The sequence below is a fragment of the Marmota monax genome, unplaced genomic scaffold (genome assembly GCF_021218885.2).
Source record: "Marmota monax isolate L192 unplaced genomic scaffold, Marmota_monax_Labrador192_F-V1.1 WCK01_AAM20220418_F8-fsc00369, whole genome shotgun sequence".
Lineage (NCBI taxonomy): Eukaryota > Metazoa > Chordata > Mammalia > Rodentia > Sciuridae > Marmota > Marmota monax.
The window spans coordinates 600,497-615,688 of NW_026694197.1; the positions used below are offsets into that span (position 1 = coordinate 600,497).

General features: G+C 50.5%; 1 protein-coding gene across 1 annotated transcript; it reads left to right on the forward strand.

Moving 5' to 3' along the window:
- Positions 1 to 392: 392 nt before the first annotated feature.
- Positions 393 to 13,599, forward strand: Dusp4 (dual specificity phosphatase 4). Its single transcript, XM_046466390.2, has 4 exons — positions 393 to 1,264; positions 10,089 to 10,234; positions 11,302 to 11,521; positions 12,065 to 13,599. The coding sequence occupies exons 1-4, from the start codon at positions 832 to 834 to the stop codon at positions 12,448 to 12,450; spliced, it is 1,185 nt and encodes a 394-aa protein (XP_046322346.1). The 5' UTR covers positions 393 to 831; the 3' UTR covers positions 12,451 to 13,599.
- The last annotated feature ends 1,593 nt before the right edge of the window (positions 13,600 to 15,192 follow it).

Genomic DNA, 15,192 nt, shown 5'->3' on the forward strand with positions numbered 1-15,192 from the left:
CTGCGCGGCGGCTCGTGTCGGGCAGGAAGCGTGCTGCGGAGGCTTAGGGACCGCTGACGGACAACAAGAAGCGCCGCCGCGCTCCATTCACAAAGTCCTGAAGTCGCCGCTCGCCGGCGGGTCGGAGGCCGCCTCCCTCTTCCTCCAGGTCTCAGTTTTATGAATGGGCCTGGCAGCGAGCACCAAGCTCCCTGTTTACTCCTCTCTTTGTGACGTAGAGTTCCCGTGACTGGGCGCCAGCAGTCGGTGCTCCATTCACGCTCCGCGGAGGGGGCGGGAGGAGGGGCCAGGGCTTGGGCGGGGAGCTGGTGTGGGGGGTGGGCGCCCAGCCGAAAATGGAAATAGGCGGGGCCTCGCGAGGTAGTAATGAATCTCCCCCTCCCCCGGGAGAGCGGAGGTGCATTAATAAATCTTTAAGCCTGGGAGGAAACTCTGGTTGGGGCAGTGAGCGGAGCTCTGGCGGCGAGTGGGGAACGACAGCTACGCGCGGGCGGTAGCAGAAAAGCACAACCAGCAAAACACATCCGAGGCAACAGCCGGAGGGAGCCGGTGGTCCTCTCTCGTAAACACACACCCCTCCACCGCCACCCGCTCCTCCGCGCCGCGCGCCCGCCTGCTTTGGTGCCTGTGGCCGCTAGGACTGCTATGTAACCTGGAGGCTGCGGGAATCGAGTAGAGATTGGCCCGCGGGAGCCTCTGGGGGCCAAGTTTGCCGTCACTTCTGAAGGCTCCCTCTCTTAGTCCTCACTCGCCCATTCCTGTAGCCTAGCTGGCCCGAGTTACTTTCTCTAGCCTCCTCGCGCTCCCAAGCAGCCGCTGTTCCCGGCGACTATGGTGACGATGGAGGAACTGCGGGAGATGGACTGCAGTGTGCTCAAAAGGCTGATGAACCGGGACGAGAGCGGCGGCGGCGCGAGCGGCAGCGGCAGCCACGGCGCCCTGGGGCTGCTGAGCGGCGGCAAGTGCCTGCTGCTGGACTGCAGACCGTTCCTGGCGCACAGTGCGGGCTACATCCGAGGTTCGGTTAACGTGCGCTGCAACACCATAGTGCGGCGGCGGGCTAAGGGCTCCGTGAGCCTGGAGCAGATCTTGCCCGCCGAGGAGGAGGTGCGCGCCCGCTTGCGCTCCGGCCTCTATTCGGCGGTCATCGTGTACGACGAACGGAGCCCGCGCGCCGAGAGCCTCCGCGAGGACAGCACCGTGTCCCTGGTAGTGCAGGCACTGCGTCGCAACGCCGAGCGCACAGACATCTGCTTGCTCAAAGGTAAACGCGGGCGCTGGGGCGCAAGCTGGAGAGTAGGTGTAGGGGGGCTTGGTGGCCTGTGCCTTATTGGACGTGGGAAGGAGTATCCAGAGCGATTCTTGGCTGCGGGGATCCCCGTGCGCTCCTTTGTGCGTGTTATTGTGCATGGGTTTGCTAGGTTTTTGTGCGTACTGGTGCGAATACGAGTTCCAAGTCCTCAGGGACAGCGCTGGCGCGTTTCCCTGGTCACCTGCGATTTCGCACGCGTTCTAAAGATATCGCGTTTATTTACACTCACGGTTCTGGCCTAGAGACCCAAGCGACTCCTCTGAGCGGCGCATCTCGGAGTCCTCCCATCTCCAAATGCTCCCAAGTACCACTGTGCGGGAGGAGACAAGATAGGCCTTTTAGGTTGGCTTGCCGTGACCCTGCACTGAGCCTGACTCTGAGGACCCGAACGATGAGTAAAGAGGTGAAGTGGGGTAAGCCCCGAGGTGAGATTGGCTCCGCAGTTTCGACTGAAAACCAGCTCTGGGTAAAGGTACAAATGAGAATTGGGTTGCAGACATTGTGGGGAGAGATCTCTGACTCTTCTCCCGCTGCCCAACTCCGAGCTCTGCTGGAAGGTGGCCAACTCCCGCCGCCTGGGGCTGGATCCAGGCTCCTGGAGCTGGAGGCTAGAGAACTGGGTAACAGGGGTACGCCCGGCCGAACCGTCCCTCTACTCCCTTGCTTATTCGGGCGGCGGCGAATTACAACCTTTTGTTTAGACACCATTCTCGAGTAACGGATGGCGGCGGGTGCGGGATTTCGGTGAACCCTGGAGAAACTAACTCTTGGTGGCGGGACGGAGGGCGGGTGCGTTGTCAAATATGGAAGTTAGGAACCCCGAAATAACCGCGTGCTAAGTCACCGGAGAGACTGTTCGCGGTAGCACCTGCCGAGACGGGTCGGTCTGCTGCTCTCAGGCTTGGAAGCGGGCTGGGCGCGTGGGGTCGGGGCGCCCCCTGTCGCGCTGCGCCCCTTCCTCCTGCTGCCGCATTCCGCGCATTCTTTCGCTCTGGTCGGGTCTTTGCTTCCGAACCAGAGAGGCGTTTCAGACCCTCGCCATCAAAGAGCCGCTCCTTTCTCTGCGAGCACACTTCGCCCCCTCCTCTTCCTTTCCTCTCCGGCCCTGTCCACCCCAGAGGAAGGGAGATGGGGGCGGAAGCCTCCCTCCCTCCCGCTCCAAAAAGCACAACAAAATCTCAGTGCGGACAAGCCGGGTTTGCTCTTGCTGAACAGCGGGGGGCTTTGTTCTTGGCAGTTGTTTCCTGACCATTTGACCTGTCAGCTGCTGGGGAAATGCTGCTGTTGACCTGTGGTTGAACTGCTAAGGCGATTTTGCTGATTTTTCTTTCTTTTTTTTGCGTGAGAGCCTCCTTTCGCACCTCTCTTGAGCCCAGCACCCCCCACCCCCCAGCTCTCAGGAGCAAGTGACAGGAAGGGGCTTGGACCTTAAGGATCTGCCTTGGGCGACGCGCCTGTACCCAAAGCCCCGCGGAAGCGCTCGTCCAACGTCCTGGGGCAGCCAGGTCCAGCCTGGACCACCACGGTGGGCGCCTGCGCTATTATTAGGCCTTGAGAGCTCTCCCCTGCCTGGTGCTGGCGCCGGTGGAAGAGGAAAGAAATTCCCCTGGGACGCACGTCCCTTCGGAAGGTGCAGCTGGCCTGGGTGTTGTGCGTGTCGCCAGCCCTGGAGTCCCTCCGGATTTAGAGCCAGAGTGCTCCAGTAGGTTTTCGGGCCTCTGAACCCAGGGCCCGCGAGAACGCCTTAGGGCTGGGGCTGCCTTCAGTCCCACGTGGAGTCAGGGGTTTGTTTTGTTTTTCTTCCTGAAAGAAATCCGGAGGGGACCTCCCTGGAGCGGTAGCTCTGGGACCTTGGCCCCTGGGCTTCCGGAGTCACAGACACTAAGGCCCCCCGCTCCGGAGGAGGAAGGCATATTTTTAAGGTTTACCTTGCTGGCTCCCAGCACCTTCCAGACCCCTCCAATTCCACCCCGAGCCAGACCTATTCAGAAAGAGGCTCCGGGCTGGATATTGAGGGAGAGACTAATACTGACGTAAACACTGGGTAGAACAGGTGACCTCTGAGCAAAATGACAGCCTTCTGGTGGGTGGCCAGGGTTCCTGGCCAACGGAAGAGAAGCATTTCCTCCGAGGCCTACACTGCCTCTCGCTGTTTGCCCCGACCAGGCAGGGAGGACCACCCACCGTCTCACAGGCCATATCCTCCCAGGTGGAAGGTGTCTACCACTGGGTCACTTCTGTATCTTCGGAAACCCCCTTCCCTTCCCACCCCTGCCACCACCAGTAGCTGCAAGTTCTGCCCTTGGAAATAAGCACCTAAAATTAAAAGGTGGGAGAATCTTCCCGGCTCCTTGTATAGTGGTGGTAGGATATTTGCGAAGTCAACTGGGCCACATTCTGTTTAGCAGAGCTTATGTCGATATGTGTGCTGAACAGAGGCCGAATTAACTCAGTTCATCTTCCTCATCTTTGTCTGCTAAAGGCATTCCTAGAGAGGGCAGAAAGGGAACTGTCAATGCCTGCTACCACACCCCTGCAGGAAGGTGTGGTCTGGGGAGGAAAGCCAGGGCTCCCAGTCTCCAGAGACACAAGGCTTCCATGCAGAGAAATGGGGCTTTATGGGAGGGAACCGTGGCTCGGGGACTTAAGGGGGGTGGATATTGGGAAGCAAGGGAAGAAACACTGCCTTAGATTATCTTCAGTAAATACCTGAGTTGATTAAGGGTTGGGTAATTAGCTTCCCACTGGAGTTGTTCATTTTATTTTCCAGCTGGGAAATGAGGGCTCTTGTGTGTGTGTGTGTGTGTGTGTGTGTGTATGTGTGTCATTTTTGTGTGCTGGTGGATTTGGAGTGAAAGGGGCAGGACATGGGGCAAGTGGTGCCTGTCATTCTTGGGAAGGGGCAATAAAAACAGCAGGATGTTTTTAGAAGTGATGTCATTCTTCCCAGCCCAAACTATCTATTAATTGACTGCATTTCATTAAAAGTCCAGTTTTTCCTATTTTTGCCACTTCAAAGGGAGATTTGTTACTCACTGCAGATAATTAATAACCAATTGCACAAGCAAGCATTCATAAGGACAGGAATAAACTTTACCGAATGTCAATAAAGCAATACTTCTTCTGTACATTTTCTAGTATTAACCATGTTTTGCTAAAACAAACAAACAAACACAATAACCAAAATTCTGTAATATTTTCTTTTCACTAGTCAAAGATTCCCACTGGGATCAGTTTTTAAAAAGCTTCTGTAACTTAAAATCCAGTAAGGCACCTTTAGGAGTAATTTAGAACTTTTAAGTTTTCCTGATTTTATCACAGTATTCATCTTTGAAATTCCTTTCTTTTTTTTAAAAAAAAACAATCCTTGGATTAGAGTTTTGGAACCCCCTGATAGTTTTAAACCAGAATTTCCTTACCCTATTAGAAGTCATTCCTGGGACTGGGGATGTGGCTCAAGTGGTAGCGCGCTTGTCTGGCATGCGTGCGGCCCGGGTTCGATCCTCAGCACCACATACAAACAGAGATGTTGTGTCCGCCGAGAACTAAAAAGTAAATATTAAAATTCTCTCTCTCTCTCTCTCTTTCTTTTTTTTTTTTAAAAAGAAGTCATTCCTTACCTCCACTGTCCTCAAATAACAAATTAATCAAGTACACAAAAAATTGCAGGTATAAAAATGTTAGTTGACTTTCCTCCTGTCTACAGTTCACCTCTTGACCTTTATCAGTTCTTGTCCTGATTGCAAAGCTGTCCTGGAGCTGTTTTGAGCAATTGGGAGGATAATCTAGATATTTCAGTTTCTTCTTTCCTTACTTATCCTTTGGTCCCTTGTCGTCCCTGGGCTTGACCATACCTGGAATGGGAGTGGGGGTTGTGGCACCACTGGAGTCTTGGCTACTCTGGTGACTGTTTTCTTTCTTTTCTTTATCCCTTTCAGCCCTAGGCATGCCCAGGTTTGGTACCTTTTGTGCCCAAAGGGAAAATAGCTTGCTTTTCTGTTTGCAAACATAACACAACGGGTGTTCACAGTTATAAAATGGTAGGCCTTAAAGATAACTTGCAAACCCTATTGACATTCTTACATAATTACAAAGAATGCAGCAAACTCACAACTTTTGTCTTCTCACTGCAGGCTAACAAAAGTAACTAAAGACATGTAGCTGTAAATTGGGAGTGAAAACTGTATTCTTAAGATTGTCAAAGCTTCTTTGAGCTCCTCCTTGATTTTGTAGGAGGGGTGGACTGCACCCACCAACACAGAAAACTGAGGGAGAAAGAAAGGGTGACCATTTAAGAAGCCAAGAAATTCCTTTAAAAGAAGTCAGAACATCTGAAACCAGATAGCTGTTTTCCTTACTGGGAGGTAGTTTCAGACTAACAAAGAGGAAGCATGACAGGAAGACAAGTTCACTCTCCAGCGGAAGCCAGTCTGCTGAATATAGCTGAAAGCACCGGAGGACTTGGAAAGACTACAGGCAAGATCTAGACCCCAGCCCAGTGTTAGGGGTCAGCCAGTTGGAGGACTAGCTGGTCTCCCTGAGTGTGGAGTCCTAAGATGAGAAGCCCACCCAGGTGTATTCTGAAGATTGCTTGGCCTTTACATGGGTGCTTACACTCATGTGTGGTGAAGTTCTCAAAAAATGACCTTCAAACAACCCATACTCTTTTGCTGGGCCAAAGTAAGGCCTTGGACCCTATCTGGGAACCAGTGGTATATTCTGAGCATTGAGAGGGTGGTGGGGAAAAAGTGGCAGACCCATTAAGATCCACATCACAGGCACCACCACAAGTCAATCCTCCCCATCCCAGGTTCCATTAAGAATCCTATTAAGGTGATATTATCAGCGCTAATCAGCCTGCCCTTTGTAAGGCATTTATCTCCTACTCCTGCAGGGGCTGAAGAATTTGTGGCAAGGGGGTCATTGTGATTGCTAAATTTTCAAAATTGCCTTGCTGTGTGAGTAGTAGGAGAATAGGAAGCTGAACTGTAGGTATAGTTAATTCCTCAAGTTAAGTTGGGAAATCAATCTCTGTTCTCCTTTCTTGACTTTCAAGATCAAAGATTTTAAGAATAGGAAGTATATTCTTAAATAAGGACATGGGGAAAATAGGTCAAAATTAGTAAGAAGTCCGTTATGAAATTACGCTCACTGGGACACAGAAAAAACAGGTCAAAACTCATTGGCATTTCTGTTAGGAAATTTTATTCAGGTGCCTGATGCTTTGCAGCTGGTAAAACTGACCAGGAAATAAGTAGGTCTTGGACATTGAGAAGCACACCACACTGGAACTTAGAGATCATTGTAGTCTGAAATCCTTATATTCTGAGGGTGGGAAAGTTTAGTCTTTAGGAGAGAAAGTCCTTATTCTCACGGCTAGAAGCTAAAATTGGCCCTAAATCTGCTTCCATTTGTTCTTGGGCACCTGCTGAAGATGCAGGATAGAGTCCAAACTCCTTGGTATAAGGGGAATGAATTTTGGATTAAAATTGGTGATCTAAACCTATCTATTAACCAAAAGGACTGTGGCTGTGGTACTAGTACAAATGGGAATGAGTAGGAAGGACTGAGGGAAAGAAATCTTGGAGCACAGTAAGAAATCTTCCATGCACAGTAAGAAATATGTTGAATTTCCATCATGATCAAACAGGGATACATGCACCCCTGGGACAAAAGTTACAGGAAATGATAACACTCTTTTTTTTTTAAATGCAATGCACTATGCTAATTCCTATTCTCTTACAGTCTCCCCCCACCTCTCTCTCTTTAATGCTAGTTGTTTTTTCTTAATGACCCCACTAGAGCCCCTGTGTAGAGCAAGAGTTTGGTGAAATGTCAGCAGTCCTGTGTGGGTCAGTTGTTTTCATATGAAGTCTGTCTCTCGTGATGAAGCCAGAGGCAGTGCCCACGAGACGGGCCATGGGTGAATGGCAGAGATAGCTGGGCAGCAGGGTAGGCTCCTGATGGGGAGAAGTCCTAGGAGTCTGGCTTCAAGCTGAATTCTGGCACTACCCTTAAGATAGAGGATACCCAGAGGTGATGTCCAGGGTGGACTTGAGTGGTTTCTTCCATCTTGTGGGTGAGCTCTCACTTGCACTCTGTTCTTTAGGCTCCTCACAGCAACCAGCCACAGACACCCACTGTCCCCCCCCCCCAATACTAGCAGTGGCTAAGGGGACAGAAACCCTTACACAGCTACTGCTGTCAGGAGAACCTTCCAGTGCTCCTGTCTCTTGGGCTAATACGCTTCTTCCCTTAGTTTCCTTTTGCTTGTTCTTTCAAATCCCCCAGAGAAAACCGACTTTTCACTTATCATTTTCTCTTTCGGTTCTAACACTGTCTTTTCCAGGCAGTCGCTGTCTCTCTGTCCTGTTAACAATCTGCCTGGAGGGGAATGAGACCTGGTCTGGCCTCTCTCCTTCACCTCTGGGGCCACCAGTCCTGCTCATTCAGCTGACCTGTGTTCCTTGTCTTCCACTCTTGTGACTGGCAGCTGTTTCTGGGTCCCTCCAGGAGGGTTTTACGGAGCCAGTAGCCAGTCTAATTGATTGACCCTGGGAGGTGGTGGTGGCAGCGGATACTGGAGCCAGGAAGGGAAGGTGGAGGTCAAGAAGTCTGGCACCTGCCCTTCCTCTCTCCACCAGGTCTCAAGACTCTGCCCAGGACGCATCAATAAAGCCCAGGAAAGAGGGCTATCAAAAGTCTAGGAAGTTGCCAGCATGACAGTCCCCTTGCTCCTCTTCGGTCTTTGTGGATTCCTGTTGAGAGAGTCCCTCAGCTTAGATGCCAAGAAAGGAAACCTGTCCAGTGCCAAGTGCAGAGCACTGGCTGTTTGAAGAATCATTCTTTCGGGGACTCTGTGCAAGGAAATGGTTAAGAACCTTTTACAGGTGGGGAAGAGGCTCAGAGATGTTGGATCATGGGTGCAGGCTGCACAGCCAAGGATTGACAGGGTTGAGGTTCATCCCGACTGCAGAGCCTTTGCTCCTTCCGGAATTTAGTCTGGTCTGGTCCTGTAACCTCTGCAATGGGAAGAGCATTTTCTCGCGGGCCTCACCATTGGCTTTTAGGTGGGGCAGACTGTTAGCCTTCTAGGTGGGGAGCTTTCATTGGTACCCTGTAACAGCCTTGCATTTCTTTTCTAAAAATGTGTGATACCTCAAATTATGTAATGGATACAAAGATCCTTTTGTTTGAGATTTTTCAGATGTTGTAGAGGTACAGAGAGTGACACATGACAGCTATTGTACAAGTGTTCCCACTTGCCCTGAGCATTGACGGAAGCTTCTCAGTAGAGGCCCACTTTGCCTGTTCTTTCCCCATTCTCTGTCCCGTGCTTTTTGGGCAGCAGTGTTGGCAGTCTTATAATGGAAGGGGATAGATGGGGGTTCTAATGGGAGGGAGGTGGTGCTCCCTGGAGGAGATGGCCGCTGAGGCCACCAGCACATCCAAGCACATCCAAAGCTGGTAGCACTACTCTGGCCAGCAGGTTTTCCATGCAGGGAGTTTGGTCACCATGACTCAGCAGGAAGGAGGGCCTGTGACCAGAGAGATATCCATTTATATCCTGAGGGAGGGAGCAGAGGGGAAGAGGAGTCTCCGGTCGGAGAGGAAAAAGTGGATGCCCTGTTTCTGTGAGCCTTATGATGTGGCAAAGAATCATTTTCCTTCCTCTGAAGCAGTAGAGTTGGGATTAGGGGCAAATGCTTGACTAACGGTCACATGTCTGCTCACTGGAAGATTAATGTGGATGGCGGGAGGGAACGGCGCCCTATATCACAGACATAAATAATGAAGAGCGTTTGCTCAAATGGGGCCACCAGCCAACTTGCCCATTTGGGTCTGTTAGGTTGGTAAGGGCTGAGGTTTCTCAATATGCAGGCTCTACTGAATCAACATCATTTCTCATCCTACAGAAACTGCAAAATAAAAATAAATTCAGAGTCAAACATTGACAGCAGATAGGAAGTTCCCCACAAGCAAAGTCCCAGAGATAAGAGAAAGTCAGATGCACTGGTTTGAGGGTCTTCTCAGGGTTTTCCCCACCCACCTCTGTCCCTTGGGTAGAGGTTGGGTAGCACCGACTATTCCACTATTCACCACTATTCCAATTAAGTTGGCCTTTTACCTTTTTATCTCAAAGTCCTCCTTCCCTGAAGATGATCCATGGATAGCTTTTCCTGGGCTTACCAACTCTCAGGAAAGCCTCCCTGCCCCTAAGCTGTACTGTGACAGGAGGGTTTTCCTTAGATTGATGCCCTTTCCTCTCCTTTGTGGCTCCTTGTGGATGGAACAACCGTTCATGAGGCGCTGCAATTGGCATCTGCTCCATTTCTGAGACCCAGAAGGACTGGTGTCACAGGTGAATTTTTCGTCCTTTTCCCCCCATATTGGACAACTTCTCCAAAGGAAGGGCTGGAGCCAGGGAACACAGGCATCTTTACATGCCCAGCTGTTTGTCCCCTGTGCTTTTTCACCCCGAGGAGGTGCTCTGCATATCCCCTGCACTTCTCAAACTGAACTAGTTCTCAGAGGTTTCCAGAAGTCCCCAGCATCCTTGCCGCTTTGTTGCAGTCCTGGCCTGACTAGACCCTGCTTCTCTGGAAAATTCTCTGTAGCTCTTATCTAGGCCAACAGCGCCACCCAGTGGCACCAACAAGAGCTAACTAGTACCCCATCCTAACAGCCCTCCTTAGCCTGGTAGGATTCAATTTTTTTTTTTTCCTGGTGTTCTGGTTGGTGCCCCTATTAACCTGAACTTCTTTCTCCTTTACAGGTGGCTATGAGAGGTTTTCCTCTGAATACCCAGAATTCTGTTCCAAAACCAAGACCCTGGCAGCCATCCCTCCTCCTGTGCCTCCCAGTGCCACGGAGTCCTTGGACCTGGGCTGCAGTTCCTGTGGGACCCCTCTGCATGACCAGGTAGACCTAAGGCATAGAACTGGGGAGTGAGGGGCAGAGTAATGCAAGAACACAGCAGGAGACTTCTTTTCAGAATGTGTGTGTGTGTGTGTGTGTGTGTGTGTGTGTTTTGGCTTCAAATGCAGTGCCTCAATTTCAGGAGAATGTGGGGAACCCTGAGTATTAGGGTGGGATATTAGGTAGAGTCCATTTATTCCTGGGAATTCTTCCCCTTCCCTCTCTTATTACCCTCACTTGAGAAAAATTATCAAGACATCACCCCCTGGCTTGACCTGCAGAGTTATGAGTGGACAAAGGAGGAGGAGGTCCACTAGAATTTGCCATAGGGTGAAATGAGAGAACACCCTTCTCAGCAGGAGCAGCCATGAATCCCTGGTCCCCTGCAACAATCAGGCTGTTCTCCCCGCCCACACCAGCCAATTGTAAATGCCAGTGGTCATAAAGGGATAACCACCTTTCTCTAAGACAATCAGCTTGAGCTGCTCATTTGTTCCAAGCATACCACCCCTTCTAGCCCTTTCAGTTAGATGGAAAATGAGTGAAGTTATAGGGTCCCTGCAACTCTGCCCCATAAGTCTCATTACAAGTTTAATCCTGCACTAATTCTGCCATGACCCCTCCCTTTGCCTGAGAGACCAAGATGGCGTCTGTCTCTGATGTGCTAAGTGAAGATATATCCAACCAAATTGGATATAGCCAACCACAGAACAGATAGCTTGATGACTGGCAGACGGGGACGCCTAATGTTGCAGGAGGCCCAGCAAAGCCAGTGTGGTGCTTGCTACCATGGGGAGGTGGGCTGCCTAAGCAAGGGGGGGGGGTCCCATAAGGCTGGCTGTCCTGGCTCCTCTGTCCACCAGCAGAGTGAAAGGCTGGCAGAGTCCTGCTGAGCCCTGCGACCCTCTCAGAGCCCCAAGACAGGAAGGGCAAAGCAGAAAGGCTGCGTCCAGCAGGTGTTTTCCCCAGGCCTAGAAAGCCCACCTGGGACTGGTTTGGGCACTGCAGTCCCTTCTCTGGTTGCCTTACACTCACCTTGTTTGGGTACCTTTGTGCCCTTTCTGGTGCAGGGGGGTCCCGTGGAGATCCTTCCATTCCTCTACCTCGGCAGTGCCTACCATGCTGCCCGGAGAGACATGCTGGATGCCCTGGGGATCACAGCCCTGTTGAATGTCTCCTCCGACTGCCCAAACCACTTTGAAGGACACTACCAGTACAAGTGCATCCCAGTGGAAGATAACCACAAGGCCGACATTGGCTCCTGGTTCATGGAAGCCATCGAGTACATCGGTAGGTGGGCATAGCCCTGGGGTACTGGCTTCCAGAACCCGGTGGGGAAACATGAGAGGAAACCACTGCAAACTTGGTGTTGTGGATGGGACTTAGCAGGCTGTGTATCAGAGTATGCTCATTTCCCCTGCTCCCAACAGGAAGGCCTGTCCACTGGGTGTTGTGTGGGGCAGGGATGAAAAAATCAATTCCTTTACCATGCTTGGAACCTTTTTGCATGGCTCCAGGTGTATAGGTAGTTAAGACTTTTTCCATGGGAAGGAAGACAAGGAGAATTGGGTTACTGTTTTGTTTCTGCAAATGAAAATCCCTTGAATGAATAGAGGGATCTAACTGGCTTTATCATGCATTTTTTCCAAGTGTAGTGCATTTTTGATTCAGTCTCCAAATTATCCTGGAACAGGTGGAATTCTGGAGTCTTCCTACCCCCTCCCCAGTCTAGCACTGCTACCCCCACAGCCTGGCTTGTGCCACATGCACCAGCCACTTGGAAGTATGAGGCCCTCTGACTGCCCTAATCCCGTCCTGGTCTCTGCCCCCCAGATGCAGTGAAGGACTGCCGTGGTCGGGTGCTGGTGCACTGCCAGGCGGGCATCTCACGCTCAGCCACCATCTGCCTGGCTTATCTGATGATGAAGAAGCGGGTCAGGCTGGAGGAGGCCTTTGAGTTCGTCAAGCAGCGCCGGAGCATCATCTCGCCCAACTTCAGCTTTATGGGGCAGCTGCTGCAGTTCGAGTCCCAGGTGCTGGCCACCACCTGCGCCGCGGAGGCCGCCAGTCCCTCTGGCCCGCTGCGGGAGCGGGGCAAGGCCACCCCCACCCCCACCTCCCAGTTTGTCTTCAGCTTCCCCGTCTCCGTGGGTGTGCACTCGGCCCCCAGCAGCCTGCCATACCTGCACAGCCCCATCACTACCTCCCCCAGCTGTTAGAGCCCATCTCCCAACCCCTGGAACCAGGCTTGGCTCCCAGCAAGCTTTGGGAGAGCCACCACCTGTGTGGGCAGCAAGTAGGGACTGACCAGCTGGGGGCAGGTGACCAAACTCCGTCCCCATCCATTTCTCCTTGGCCGACCATGGGGCCAGCTAGAATGGCAATAAGGACTTTGAATACACATTAAAAGCAAACAAACAAAACACTCCAACTTAGAGCAATAACGGCTGCCTCTGCAGCCAGGGAAGACCTTGGTTTGGTTTATGTGTCAGTTTTCCTTTTCAGGTAGAAATTTCTTACCTCATTTTTTTAATCAATAAGGCTTGAAGTTATGAAACCCACAGATCCTGGCAAATGTGCCCATCCAGTTTTATTAAGTGGGGGAGGGAGGGGGGAGGGAAAAGAAGAAAACAAGTTTGCCAGAAGTGCCTGGTTCTGTGTGCTTGTCCTTTGTTGTTGTCGTCACAGGAATTTTGCTTTTTAAAAGACATCTAGGATGTGGTTTTCCTTTCTAATTATTCATCGACAGGTGAATAATTGTGCTTAATAATAAATAAAGGTATTTATTAAGAATTTACTCAGAGTATGTATGTACAAGGAGTCCAGTGACAGTGGATTTAGAATATCTTTGTGTTGATCTCAAAACAGCAGAACACGGTAGCATGCAAATGTCCAAGCGGCCAGGAGGTAGATAGATGGTGTCTTGTAGGTGTGTGCAAGTCAGCTAATGATCTTGAATTTGTTGCCACTGAGAAGCAGGCAGGATGGGGTGGGAGGGGAAAGGAAGGGAAAGGACTGCTTTTTACTTTCTTTTGCTGCAGGTTCCTGGGCACAGAGACCACAACCATATAACCTTTTCTCTGATGATCAGTTTGGTGTTTGGAGCATTTTTCTCATAGGCCCATCTAGGACATGCCTATTGTCTGTGATACAGGCCCCAAGGTGCTCCTGGGAAATTGGGTACAGTTCAGATTTTTCTTCAGTGAATCATTTGGCAAGACCATGGGGGGGAAAAAGATTACTAAAGATACACCTGAAATGAATCCTTTCATTAGTTGAAGCACCATCCTCTCTATTTTGCGTAAATTATAGTTTTTAATCTTAAGGAGTTTACTTGAAATATACCAATACATTGTTCCAAAATTAAATTCCTGTTAGAAGAATATTTTCAAAGGCCCTCTTTTGAATCTAAAAGGGGATGCCACATTTCAGGTCTCCTTGAAGTCTAGAAGGGCAGGAGCACACGGGCGAGGTGGGGTGGGGCAGACTGCTTGCCTGCTGCGGGCTCCTGTGAAGTACATCATGGGAGTCCTGTTGAATCTTGACTTGGACTAATGCCATTTTAAGGGGTCTTTCCAAATGGAGGAATGGCTCTGGAGGGAGAAGGAATATTTCTGTGGGGAGGGATGGGGGGGGAGGGAGGAGGGAGCAAGTTACATGTTATTTCATTTGTAGTGTTGTAGTTGTTATGGAGTGCCAGACTAGAGGTCATTGCAAACTTGTCTAGAAATGAGAGCATTTTTTAAAGCCCTTTGAGCGTCTAGATCTCAATGAACATTGTTGCTCACCCATAAATAACTTCAAGCCTCAATGTCACAATCATGTTGGAATGCTCTTTCTCACCCAGCATCGCAGACAGGCCCAGGTTCACTACATTTCCTTTTGTGAACTGTGAACCTGGTTTGGCATTATTCATCCTGTCTGTCTGTCTCAAAGCCCTACCTTTGGGTGAGGCTTCCTGTTTTCAGAAAAGCCAGAGGTGCCCTGCTTCCCTGGGAGCTGCTTGGCTGAACAGTTAGTTGATAGAAAGGCATGAAGGGCCTGGGGTTTCTGGGCAGTGGACCCATGTAGAGACGGCATGGTTGGACATTCCCACTTTCTCCTTGATTCCTGAAAGTCACTTCATGGTTGGTGGAGAATGCAGTCTCAGCTAAAAAGGCCATGGGGGATTAGGGAGGGCGGGTCGCCCAAAGAACAGATTCACTTTTCATACAGTGAGTGTACATTTGCCAAATCTGTCCTGCGTCCCCAGACTGGATCCCAGTCACACAGATAGTGGGAACTGAGAACTAGCTCCTGATGTCTTTTTTCCTACTTCCCAATTCAAGTCTTCTATCACAATGATAAACTACTATTTATAAAGTCATTTTCTTTGTTCTTGATAATGGCATGAGTCCCAAACTCTTAGAAATAAAATAGAACATTGGCTTGATTGAAAAGGGGGACATTTTTTTTTATTGTTGTTCTCCCACCAGAAGCCTCTTTGATGACTTGGAAGAGCTCTAATGAAGATGTTACTGCAGGGTCAATCCCAATGGCCAGTGAGTTTTCATAGGCAGCTGTCTCCCATGAAGTGACTTTTGGTGACGGGAAGCATGGTCACGTGCATAGACTCCCAGCTTTGCTGTTGACCATACAAGGCAGGCTCTTGTAAGGAAAGCTGCTGATTCCTTCCCGGGATCTTGTCTGACCCCTTGGGTGTTTGGAGAAGCCCTGAAGGAAATAGACTGGTCTTTCTGGAGAGCAGTATTAGGCAGAAGCACTGTGAGCAGCTGGGTTTAGCAGCTCCCTGGTTTAGGAATTCCTTTCTGAGGCCATTGTGATCAGGTGCTGTTTTCAACAAAGTTGGGAAGCCATGAGAAAAAAAAATCTAAAAGTCCTTGGGAAGATGGGGGGGGGTGGTGGTGGCAGGGAGGATAGTTGACTCTAAATAGAAGGGGAAGAGGCTGGAGGCTGGGAGG